The sequence below is a fragment of the Pezoporus occidentalis genome, unplaced genomic scaffold, assembly GCF_034315485.1.
Source record: "Pezoporus occidentalis ecotype Australia unplaced genomic scaffold, CSIRO_AGI_Poc_V1 ctg17, whole genome shotgun sequence".
Lineage (NCBI taxonomy): Eukaryota > Metazoa > Chordata > Aves > Psittaciformes > Psittacidae > Pezoporus > Pezoporus occidentalis.
The window spans coordinates 3012210-3025584 of record NW_026913531.1 but is presented as its reverse complement, the minus strand read 5'-3'; the positions used below and the strand labels follow the sequence as shown (position 1 = coordinate 3025584).

The 13375-nt window shown below is 38.3% G+C and overlaps 1 protein-coding gene across 2 annotated transcripts in view; it reads right to left on the bottom strand.

Annotated features, from left to right (window-relative positions):
- Positions 1-13375, bottom strand: part of TRHDE (thyrotropin releasing hormone degrading enzyme) — a 702876-nt gene that overhangs the window by 524937 nt on the left and 164564 nt on the right. For both annotated transcript variants that reach the window (XR_009963855.1, XM_062613752.1), the window contains exons 11-12: positions 7569-7702; positions 7415-7470 (exon numbers count right to left, since the gene is read on the bottom strand). Coding sequence is in view for 1 of the 2 variants with exons in the window: in XM_062613752.1 (XP_062469736.1) it covers positions 7415-7470; positions 7569-7702 (190 nt within the window). In the remaining variant the exon portion in view is untranslated. The remainder of the gene's footprint in view (positions 1-7414; positions 7471-7568; positions 7703-13375) is intronic.

Below are 13375 nucleotides of genomic sequence, written 5' to 3'. Positions count from 1 at the left end.
AACAGAGTCATGTTTTTCTGACAGTTTATTCTGGTTCATCCAAGAACAAATTTAGTGTAGTATACAGGAAAAAAAATAACAAAAACACAAGTACTGCTATAATAATTGAGAAGTACCAAAAATAATTGAAGCGTAGGCAAATTTTGTGGGGATGTACATTAACAATATCATCCACTTCTACAGGATAGATGTATACTAGACCAAGACCTACCCCTCCACTAAACACTCTGCAGAGAACTCAGGTCTATCATTTCTCTTTTGTATGTGCTGAAGTTTTCTCCTACTTCTTCTCTGGCTCTGAGCAGGATGTCAGTCCATGATGCTCTCGCAGCACCAGCACTTCCCTGGAATGTGCTGTGCAATTTGCTTTATTGCTCTTTACTACACAGCAGAATTAGATGCACATATAATACATACTGTGAAAGCAGAACTGATTTTTGTGTGCTTACCCTTAAGAATCGCTTTGATTCTTCCTGTACAAACCTATGCGAATGTTAGCTGAAATGTGTATCTCCACATAAAGCAGGTATCAAGGCTTTGAGACATCACAGAACATATGGACTGTCACGCAGCATATGGAATGAATGATGGCTACATTAAAATATTTGTAGCTTTCTATTTTCTCTAAAAAAGTGCAGCTGCTCTGCCCCATTGATCAAGCATTTATGCCAAAGGAAATGAAACAACTCTTACGGAAGCCGTATCTGAACCAATTGCTGGTGAATCATCACCAAAATTTGCTTGACAGTGAAAGAGTTACTATGGCATCTGCTGAAATAATTTACATGAGGCCTCATGTATTAAAATAGTAAGTCTATACCACTATTAACCAAGCATGATACAAACTATTGATGTAATACTCACTCCCTTGGGTGGTACTCAGAAGCACTAATTAAGGGAGCTGCTGACATATCTGTTGTTTGCCTCTGTGTTGAACTATCAAATGTGACCAGAAGTAATAATGAAGGCTGGAGTTAAAATGCAGTTTATTCATTTAAATGGACCCTACATGATTGTTTATGAATACCGGCAGCAAAACAAGGTCAACAACCCTGGATGTGGCTGTTAAAATTTTGAAGTACATTAATTGGGCTAGATGAGAACTTCTACCTTTGTCACCTATTTACTATCCAGCCCCAGAATTTTAAATGGTCTTCATTGACTTTTTCTGACATTACACTGAAGAGGACTTTCAGTAATACAAACAAGTGTAACATGGAACCAATTAGCCCAGATATGCTGAAAGTTTTCAAATGCTACAGTAAATGAAATCTTAATCTCTGGAGAAGAAAAACAACAATGAAGATCACTTCAACTCCACAGTTTAGTTTTGTTAAGTTTCCAACAGCAACTTCAAAGAACAGTCTTCCAATTTAGCAATAATAACTCTGGATTTTATATGGAAGCTTATAAAGCAGAGGCTTAGTTTCAAGATTAAGTTTCCAGAAATAAGATCGGCTAATGATTTTGGGGGGTGGCACTGCCTCAGGTAGCTGAATGGATAAGATGATGGCAGTACTCCACACCCAGAAATTAATTTAAGGAATAAGGAGAGGGTGGGCTTTGATTTGTTGGGTTCTTTTGTTGTTGTTGTTTTCTTGGGGTTAAAAAAAATAAATAAATAAAATAAAACAAGAGTCCTAAAGATACGATGTTCCAGATCCCAAAGGCTATACATGGTTAACTGGAATTTACATTTAAAGTGAATTTCTCTTTTGAAGTTGGTGAGAAGGTGATCTGGAGTAAGCATCAGCTTAGTTCAGTATTTTACTTCTGAAATCAACCTTGGAGTCAAATGCACCAGCTGCTAAGGATGCTGTCAAGGGAGAGGATCTGGATGTATATATTGAAATGTAGGTTGGCACTGCCTTTTCCTTTACCTTCAGATTTTGCTTTTCTAGAGTCAGCAGAACTCACATCTTGAAAGGAAGCGAGCCAAGAAGAACTGATTAACGGCTTGAAAACAGTCATCATAACTCATCATACATCTGCACCAGGTTCCTGATACTGGCCTAGTGAATGAAATTCTGAGAGAGACAAACTCTCAGGATGTCCATCTGCAGCAGAGAAGTCACTTAGTTCACAGATAATTCTGAGGGTAGATAATTCTGAGGGTATATTTTTTTGTCATTGCTCATTTCTGACATAGTTCCATGTATTTGTGAAGTCTAAAGGAGCAGGCTTTTCTGGCCTAAAAAAAAAACCCTTCATCTGAAGATTCTACAGCTCACTCCCCCTCTAAACTGTGAAAGGAAATGGATAGATCTCCAACATTGCCATCCATCCCTGAAGAAGAAGAAGAACAATTATTTAACAACACTGCTTCACACTTTCTCATGAATCCAGTTAAGAAAAAGCTTCTGATAAACATCAAAGAAATGCTGCTAAGAAATATACAGAAACTACTGTCAAGTTTTATCTTTGGCCTTTGTTAATGTGTAACCTGTGTAGTCTTGTACTGTGTAGTCAGTGTAGTCTTGACATGCACTGTGCTGTCACTAGGCCTCTATGTTCCCTTTCCCACCTGAAAGGGAGCCATCAGCAATATCTGAATATCCAGGAGCTTCAAAACTATCCCTTCAACCACAGCACAGAAGACAAGGGATTAATGTATAGAAATAGTTTGTCAGCATCAAAATAAAAAACAGGTTTCTGGAGCTACTGGCATGCAAACCAAGAACCTGCCACCTTAACATGGTGAGCTGACTATGGTGCAGGCAGTATCAAAGAAGAATGAAACACACATAGGGTTTCAAGAGACAGAACTGATGGATTCTCCCAGAACTGGAAAGAACAGTAAATATTTTAGATGACAGTAAAATAGGTATCCATAGTCACATCTGATTCAACAGTGGATAATGATGAACACAAACCAGACCGACTGATTTTACATAATATTGAATTAAGTTAACCAATTTAATGAGGGGAAATGAATATTAAGATTTAGGGCCCAGCAAGGAAGAACTAGGAATGATACAACACTAGTTATATTAGGAGGGTAATTTTTCTTAAGCTATGTGGTTAAATGGCTTTGAGAGGTTAGGTGCATGCTTCTCTCCATTAATTGTCAGTGCACTGCAAGGTGACAAACTCAGATTTATGACTCTACCTTTGGGATACCTAAGTAAATATCCCACCTAACCTACTCACTAACTGACCCCTTATAGTAAGGAAAGAGAAAGACAGGATAAGATGACAACATTACTCACACTCTCAAGAAACAGCAGGATCTTTGTTACTTCCTGTGGCACTAGTTATTGGAGCTACCTGAACTGCCCTCTGCTCTAAGCTCAGAATAGAACCACAGTTTTATTTGTCTCTCTTGCTTTCTCAGTCAACATATATAATTTACTACAGTCAATGTATTTTCAAATTATATTGAGGTTTCACACAAAAACCCCAAAAGATAAAGGATCTTCAAGAAGAAGGAGAGAGTACCAAGGTGCTCAAGAATTTGGAGCATGTATTTCCATAAGCTATGTTACTGCCAAGGATACAGCTCTCCAGATCCTCAGGGTGTGTGTGTGTATACTGCAGCTGAGAACAGAATTATGCTTAAAAATCTAAAAAACAAACAACCTTGCAAGAATTCAAACACAGTGGGCAAGCTTTAGCTTTCTTTTGTCATTATTATTTGATTCAACTCTGCTTGATTAGTTTTAGGAACCAAAATACACCAAGAAGGAAGAAGAAGGACTATATTTCCATATAAAATGGGCAAAACTTTATGAAATTAAAGTTATAGAGCTCAAAATATTCCTCGGAGGAATCAATTCACTTACATTGTTTATTTTTGAGAGATCATTATGCTGGACAGTAAAAGGATAATAAACATTTTGGAGGAATGAAATCAAACACACCTTAAAAAAAAAATAATGTGCTCCAAAATCATTTATCTGAGCAATGTTTTCATCTTTCTCCAGATCTAAATATAACTAAATTTTATTAAATATAACACCTGTACTTTTTCCACAAACAAAATCAGTTAGCAGTAAAACTACACAGAAACATCATATTAGGACATACCATATTAGGACAGTGGAAAAACTGAGTGCCACTTCTTATGTGGAACGGGCATTACCTGTACCAAGTCTGTTGCTCAACAAGTAGGGAGTACTTCAAAAGTTACTAAGGACAAGGTACATTGAAGAAATACAGTCTCTTCAGTACCGTAAAAAGAACTGTTTATGTTACAAATTCTTTTGAAAAGGACCAGCATGAATTTGAATTGTTATGTTTTCATTTTCACATTATTTTATCACTGAAAAGAATAGCTAGGGATTAAAATAAAAGTATGTATTCCACAGTTCTCGCTCTCAAAATGTGTATGTTTACATTTGTAGACAAGAAGATAACACGTCAGTGCAAGTAGGGACCACAACTGAGGACTGAATTACCCTCAAAACCAGCCAGTTTTCTCAGAAGTCAGGTCTAAACTACCAATTACTACCTCTATGCCTGGTCAATAAGGTTACTCACCTTTCCTCATGTCACTGTCAGAGACAAGCATACGTATTTAATCTCCCCATCACGTGTCATTATATGGGCAGGGAAAAACATGTGCTGTACATTGGAGATGAGACTGAATCAGCACTGCACCTACAAGGAAGGTAACATCCAAACCATGGTACTGCTCCAAAAGAAAGCGAAATGACTTTCTACACTGCGCCTTGCAGTTAAGAGGGGGAAGCTAAGCTGTTTTTAGGCTGATGATGGCATTTTGAACATCAACTTTTTGACGAAATTGAAAGGATCCATGTGATTTTTACAGCCCTCGGAGCTTCTATTAGGAACACTGATGTGTCCAGTCAGAGCACCTGACAAAGCAGGGGCACCTGAACCACCCTGCAGCATCAACATGCTCCATCAATTGTCCTAGCAAGAGCTTTTCCATCTGCTTTTACGCTCCTAGAAGTTCAGGTGCTCTGCCATCACAGCCTGACCCCAACACAGTCCTCTTCTAACAGTCTTTTAATGTCTCTCTAGTCCTACTTATGATAGAGGAACAGAGCATGGACTAGGACTATTCCTGATCTTTGTTTGTCTGGGAGAGGGGAAATAAAAAAACAAACTCTTTTTAAATAGGTACCATATAGTAAGCTAGCCAGCATCACTATAATTGTTTGGGGCTTTTTTAATAGTAAAAATGATAGATGAATAAAGTAAAAGAAAATCAACAAAAAGCATACCCTACCAGGCAAGCTTAGCCAGTTCTACATATTTTATTGCTGCTCTTGAAATACAGGGCATGAAACTACTGTTCGTAAACATGCAGATCTTTTCTCCACTGAGACTGGCTTGTAAGGCACATAGTCAAGGTAATACTACTGACTGCAGTCTGTGCAGACATTTTAAAGAAGTGGGAATCCAGCTACTTAGCTCTGTTGGAAGAATATTACTCACAAAGAATATCTATGCACATGTGTATACACTGTTACTATACAGCTCAACTACTTTTTTCTATGGTGCATGAGTAGCAAATGCAGCTGCAATCTGCTGTAGCTCATCATTAACAAAAGAAAGTCAAGTTTTTTAGAACCTTAAATCTTGTGAAATACTTCATAGCACTCTGGTGTAGTTACCTCTGAAAAAGCAGCAGGATCCAGTGTCACCATAAAGGTGCTTTGGAAAGCAAGTGGGGAATGCTTTGGGTCAGGTCGGATGGGGCTTTAGATAACCCGCTCTAGCGAAAGGAGTCCCTGCCCATGGCAGTAGGGTTGGAACTGCATGAGCTTTAAGGTACCTTCCAACCCAAACCATTCTATACTTCTATGATTCTAATGCATTGCTGGTCTAACCTGTGGGTGGTTTTTAGGTGGACAAAACTTGGCCAGACAATTCAAGATTGGGCCTTTAATCAAGATCTTGCCTTTGTGCTTCACAAATAAGACATCCTAGAACACTGGCTCAGTACTGACTCAGAAGAAAAACACACCTAAAATTTCAACTTGAGAAACAGCTTTTTTTAGTGTCTAGATTTTCAGAGAAGTCTAGCCACATCAGTCTCTGTTCAGTGCATGGGAAGTGCCACACTGATTCTGTGTAACTGCACACTGCTTCTCTGAGGTGCCAAAATCAAATTTGGAACAGCCTATTACATTACTGAACAATTAGTAGTTATTCTAATAGTCTAGATATTTTGAAATACTTTGCAATGTGCTAGTGCCCAAAAAGTACACAAATCACGGTCTGCTGACATCTTAAGTGATGACCTATTTCTAGTCCTTTATTGCTGCCAATGGGAAAATGCCACATGGCAAGACTGCAGGACAATGCAAAAAGCAAATGGATACTCCTTCTCTCCTCATGATGCCTCCTTCCCTACTACATCTCTGGACTGTTAAGTAAGGGCTAATGAATAGTTTATGCCATATATTCAACCTAGCACTGGCAGCAGGAACAAAGTGGTAGGGCACACAACTGTGTTTTACTGCAGTGATGCTGGAACATCACTGACCCATAATTTCTGTGTGAAACTGTACCTGAATCTCAAACATCTCTGGTGACCATTTGTAGTGAAATGTACCTCAACACTGCTGATTCTTGAAAGCCCCTGCTCAAATATGGCTATAAATACACTAGGAAACAGAAAAGGCAGTAATACAAGGAATTCTCTTCATGCTGCCTTTGACATCACAGTGTTTTACTGATACAATGTTCCCAGATACCAAAAATCAAAAAGTTTTAAATATTCCACTACTTTCCTCTCATTTTACACTTTCACTGCTAACATGTCAGATGTCCTGATTTCAGAATGGGGAAAATTTCATTGCCTCAATTAATAAAGAAGGCATTACCTAACCAGCACTGTGTTATCATTAACTCTGACCATAGTAAAACACAAATGTTGTATAAATTCCAGAAACGCCCAATGGAATTCTGATTTACCATTCTGCATGAAAAGTCTCATGCAGAAAAAGAAAAAAAAGACACTGGAAAAATGATATAACGGTACAAATCAGGGTGAAAAAAATTACTGAAGCTTAAAGGTGCCTTCCATCACAAATTAAATACACCAGCAGGGTCACATAAAGAAAAAGAGAGGAGAGGCAGGGCAGTAGGGAGAAACAGCAGAAAAAAACCTCACTCATTAGAGAAAGAGGAAAGAGATTATTTATCTCAAAAGTGTTAAATTGAACTTGCTGCAAAATTGATCATACCTCTCCAGACTCGGAAATACCCTACAGCAATTATTGATCAAGAGCAGTGAATGAGCTACAGAGCATGTTTATGTGCCATACAAAAAAAAAAAAAAAAAAAAAAAGAAAAAGAAACCAAAAAATCAAGAGGGAAAAAGAACTAAAGTGTGTTTAAAACATATTTAACTTCAAAGCACACTCAAGTGCTGCGCTAATGATCACATGAGTTATTGCAGCAATGTGTTTGAGGATAGATTATCTTCAGAAAAACATACCTGGCTAGATTGAATGCATCATCGATCAAGCCTGCTCGATTACTGACAGAGATAACCTGTGAGGGGCAAGCACAAAAATCGAACCATTTAGGGTGATGAAACAGTGAAAGTTCACCTATAAAAACAGATTTTAGGGATAAGAAGGGGAACTTACCTCATGGTTCCTTGTTAGCTGATTAATTATCAGCCTCCAATTCCTAATATCGTAATTAACTCTAAAGTAGCCAGTCTGGTTGATGTTCCCCAGCAACCAACTTGCCTCTTCCAAAGCAGGAATTCTGTGGTGTTCTGGAAACAAAGAACAAGATGGGAAGGAAAGTTGGTTTTAAATTTCTTTGTTAAAGTCTCTCTTTCTGTAAATATCCACGAAGGCAGCAAAATTAATTTAAAGACTAACAAAAGCATTATGTTGGATTACTAATTTAATTTATCTGGTTTGATGTAGAGACACCAGCTGACATTCCTATGGGGGCCTTTCAACCACACAAAACTCTCAGGGTGTTTTTTTACTGGCAAATAGTATTTATATGAAAGGTGCCTATTTGAAGTCTGGTACCCTGTTTCTGAACATGCTAAAATAGCTTTCTACAACCATAACTCCAGTAATTCAATGGATGTGCTATACAGAGAAAACTAAACCTGTGATTAAAAAATAAATAAATTCTTAAGTGTTTCTTCATGTACTTTATACTGGATTTCAAATTAAAGTATTTCCAGCTGTACAGCTTCTAGCTACTAACCAGTGAGATGCTCCCCTTTAGAGCTAGACCAATTAACCTTATATCAACTATCCTGTTCTTCCTCTTTTGTCTCTTTTTTAAGTGATCACTTTAGGGCTGAAAGTCTAAATTTATTTTAGTATTTGTACAGCCAGGCAGTCCACAACTATTTGAAGGTCTAGGGATTTCAACAACAAAAAGGCTCAGAACTCACAACACACAATTTTTTCACTATGGAAAGCATCATCATGGATGCCTCAGGCTTCATTGTCTCTGGAAGGAGCCTTCAATCTAATAAATTATTCTGACAAAATCTATCATGAACCAGAGCTCATTTAAAATTCAGTAACAATTTTCTACTATAAGTAGTTTGTACATGGTTGACAAAAGAAACAGTATTATCCATTTTTAAAAATAAAAAAAAAGATGAAAACATTTCTTTTAAAAGTAATTCCATCAGGAATTGTTTGGTGTGCATGAATTCTGTGAAAGTAACTAATGGGAAAAAAGTTAACAATACAGCCTTCACAATTCATACATAGTATCTAGTACCTAGACTTACTGAAGAAAATTATTTCAGCCTTTCTTATATAAAATTAATTTCTGAGGAAATAATAGATGACTAGGACTGCAGATAAAAGTTGTTATGACTAAAGACCTCTAGCAAAACCACAAACAATTGTATTTTAAGGTGCAAAAAGTAAGAACAGCAAGAACCCAATCCTAAAAACAATTATATTTTAAATTTAAATTAATAGATTTGCATCATGCACATGAATTCAAATAAAAAGCTGAAGGATTAAAAAAGAAAATAATCTCCTCACTTACATAGTTGTGACATCATTAAATTCTCTTAAAAATACACTTCTTAGAAATATTAATCCCAGAATAATTCGATTCTTGACTATTCAATTGTTATTGCTATTTTAGTGTTTGTCTAACTGACTCACACCAGTTCAATTCAATTATCCTATATAATGACTGAGAAAAAGAAATACAGACCCCTGGTTTTAGTTAAAATATTGACTACATCCGTATAGTTATCTGTGATAAAGTGCCAAGCAAACACATTCTTTAGGAGCCAATGCATCCTGTAGAAATGAGACTGAGTAAACCAGAATTAAGTCCTGTAACTCCGTGAGCTTCCCAGGCATTCATACTGTCAAAGCACTTAAGATACTTTTGCCACACAATCAATTTGGAATAAGGTTTTAACACCGGGTGTCCTTCCTGCCACAGAGGTCTGTTAAACACTGGGCTATATAACTCAGTTTTGAGCACACTCTCTTAGACTGCCATACTGAAATTGCTCCTCTGTTTAAATCCTTTTTTCACTGGATCTGAAGTCAGAATCACACAGTTTCTCCAGCCTACTTATAATGGACTTGAAAACTTGTTTCTGTGTAAATCACTGAACCTTATAAAAGAAAAACATTACTGTAGAAATACTGTAAAAGACTGTAACAATTTACAGCACAGTGATAATGGCACTTTCTTAGAACCAATTTGTATCAAATACCTGTCATAAAACAGGGAGAGAAGGAATCTGAATCTGGATCTACACAATCCTATTTAATTTACATTTAATTAGGTGAATACAATCTCTCACCCCTAAATCTCAGCTATCTCAGTTCCTTACTGTCCTGGGTTCAGCAGTAGCAGTCATTTTTCTCCTTCTTAGTAGCTGGTGCAGTGCTGTGTTTTTGACTTTCAGCCTGAGAACAATGCTGATAACACTGATGTTTTTAGTTGTTGCTCAGTAATGTTTACTCTGACCAAGGACTTTCTGAGTCTCATGCTCTCCCAGGGAGGAGGGGAAGTTGAGATGAAGCAGAGACAGGACACCTGACCCAAACTGACCAAAGAGGTATTCCATACCACAGCACGTCGTGTCCACTATATAAACTGGGGGCAGTTACCCAGAAGGGCTGGGTCACTGCTGGGATCGGGCTGGGTATTGGTCGGCAGGTGGTGAGTGGTTGTATTCTCTTCCCTTGTTATTTCCCTTATCATTATTATTACTGGTGGTAGCAGCAGTGATTTGTGTTATACCTTAGTTACTGGACTGTTCTTACCTCAACCCATGGGGGTTACATTCTTTTGATTCTCCTCCCCATCCCTCTGGGAGTGGGGGGAGGAAAGGTGGGGGAGTGAGCAAGCGGCTGCATGGTTCTGGGTTGCCGGCGGGGCTTAAAACCATGACACTTACCAACCCAGTGGGTGACTTAAAAGCAACAGCATAAATATCCATTTCTATATCTAGGAGAGACTGCTGAGGGAAATGACAACTTGTAGAGTTTCTCTGGCTCTTGACGGGCATACTGCCATGTGGGGACACGAGCAGGCTGCTTATGTCTGGTAGAAACTTCTACCACTTTAATGTAGTACTGCTTTCCACCCGTGCTTTTCTGTTGCAAACTAACCTTAAATGCCACCATCCCTGAAAGCAGCTACTTGTAACTGGTTAATCCCTGTACCTCTATGATACCTAAAAGCGTATCAAATGGGCTATGAGCTCACATTAATCAATAGCTGTATAAATAAATACATGAAATGGAAATTTTCAAAATTGGATGTTATCAATTTTTTGAGTATTTTTATTAAATTTTGATCTCTGAAATGATGAAATACTGAATGATACCTGCCAGTCAAATATGACAAGTTCAAAATAACCTATTTCACAAGTAATGGCTGTGCAACATCTCCAACATATACCACTTTAATGGAGAAAAGTATCTTTTCAAATCTTGATGGTATTATTGCTTTTGTGGTCAGTTGAAATACAGCCATACCCCCTTACTATTATTTTTCAATAAGACTACTCATGTCGATCTTCTCCTGAAATACACGACCTGAATCTTTCATGCCTTTCCAGCTCATATAAGGAGGTGGTTATTTTAAGGGACTGCCTGATGCATGTGCCTTACATAGCTCTATATAATTTACTGGAATTTGATGTTTGAGTCTGTGGAGTATCACACCCTTGTGTAAAAGGAATTCTTTCTTTTGGTGATTACAGCACTGAAAATTTCTATACACCTGGGCAATTTCTCCACTTACCATAAACACATTTATTAATTTCCCGTTAAAAGTATTACAGTTACGGAAAATGTAGTCATTCCCTGTTAAACCCTACATTAAACCAATCATGACTTTCTAAACAACAACAAAGATTTCATTCGGGAAGAAATCTGTCTTCGAAGGCTTTAGTTTGCGTCTTAAAATTCAATCTACAATAGATATACAATTGTACTTCAGATTAAAGGGATTTTTTTTTTACTTTTCTTCCATCAGAAAGAGTTTTCCATGGTCATGTTTTGTCTGGCTGCCTCAGAAAAGAACATAGCTCTGAAACTTCTAGTTTTGCCATATACATATAGGAGACATTTAAGAGGAAATGGTTAATTTTATGACATTTATTTTGAACTAAGAAAATCAGTTAGGGTCTGATTCTAATTTTCCCTGCTCTGGAAGTGTGAGACAGCCCTCCAGCTGGTGTTAAAAACAGGTGGCTTGAAGTTCTGAGCACTCCCAACTCTCCAGCAACTTCAACTCCATCAAAACCAGCAGGAAAGATTGAAGCCTGCTCCTCTTCATGGCAACATGAGCACCCTGTGAGGCAGGTCTGGGTGAAGGGCATCCCTCTGCAAGACACTACTCCAATGCTGACAGAAGCGTGGGCTAAACACAGTCCTACTACAGTTTCAAGTGTTAGACTCTCAGCTGTTATTTTATCTTTTCATTTTATACAACCCTTAGCATACTAGGAAATTGGTTTATGCTGGTAGACTTCTTACTGGGACAACTGGCTCCATTTTCCTGCAAAAACAATTGCGCAAGAGTAGCACAATTTCATGCCAAGAACAGCAAGTGAAAATCTTCTGATGAAAAAAATATGTTCCATGAGGAATTTCATTACAGTATTTTGTGAAAGAATACCGGCTTTAACTAAGATCTGCAAATCTTACTGCAAGAGCTTTTCATACAGGGGGAAGACAAACCAGGAGAAAAAGTTTGACTCGTACAATCAACTAGATTGGAAAAGACCTTCAAGATCATCAAGTCCACCAAGCTTTTTCTATCTCACTTGCCACATCTCCATGTTGGAAAAAAAATGCTTTGGTGTAGTGAATAACACAATAAATGGAGAACACCAGTAAATACGTCTCACATACTTTTTGCTCAGACTACCTTTCCCCCCATTAACATTCGTATATGATGGAACTGCTGATGTCTATGGCGATACAAAATGTAAGGAGCAGTCTTCTCTTAGGATCGTTGCTCAGCTGTTGGGATAATGGGAATGATTCTGCCTTACTCTGTCAAAATCAGATTGCACATTTTGTATCCCTGGTCCTCACTGTAGCTGGCTAAAGTTATAAAGCAGGACCTATATATTTATTTTACTTACTCCTGCTTTTGAAAGCCAAAAGAGTGGAGTCTGGAAGCAACACAGGTCAAGCTCAGCAGCTTTGTCTGAAAAAAGAAAAGAAAGGGTATTTTTCTAATCCTGCACTAATTCTCTGTTCCCCAGTGGGCAGCCAGCAAACCCCAGCTCAGAAGCAGCTGTCTCCTACAAAGCACTTTGTGGAGAAGAACCACTGTCAAGGGGCTTACAGCTGAAGTACAGATTTTCTAGCAGGAGGTGGGGTAATACAGTAAGTTGGGACTTGCTGTTTGAAAGGCAATTGCCCTGTTGAACTTTCTTTCCTCCACCTCAAGGCAATCCTGCGGAGACACTAAGAGTCTGAATGAGAGCAACTTTACCAGAGGCAGGAAGGTCTATCAGAGGAATATTCCCAGGGGCACAAGAAGACAGTCAAGATACAGGAGGTGGGAATGGAAACGGCAGGGAAGCAAACTGAAAAGCTGCATCAGTCTGTTCAGCAGCACTTGCTGAATTGCATGGACATATTTCCCACATGGAGCTTGAATGCCAGAACAGTCACGCCCAGGGAATGGCAAGCATGCCTATGTCCAAAGCCTTGCTCACCTGTGTTGATGTGGATGCTAGCTAAACTTCCTCACTTGAGGTTAAAGTCCGTCTCTTGGATTTGCAGAAATGTGACAGGTGAGCCTATGCTTACACACTCAGTACACCTTCCGCAGTAATTGCCAACATCTTCCCTCAAGTCCTGCTAAGCGGTTGTCTTGTGGGGATGGGCTGAATTCAAACCTGGTCCTTGACTTTTTACCCGCTATTGATTTTGGGCTGACCCCAAAACACTGTGGACATTGTGTT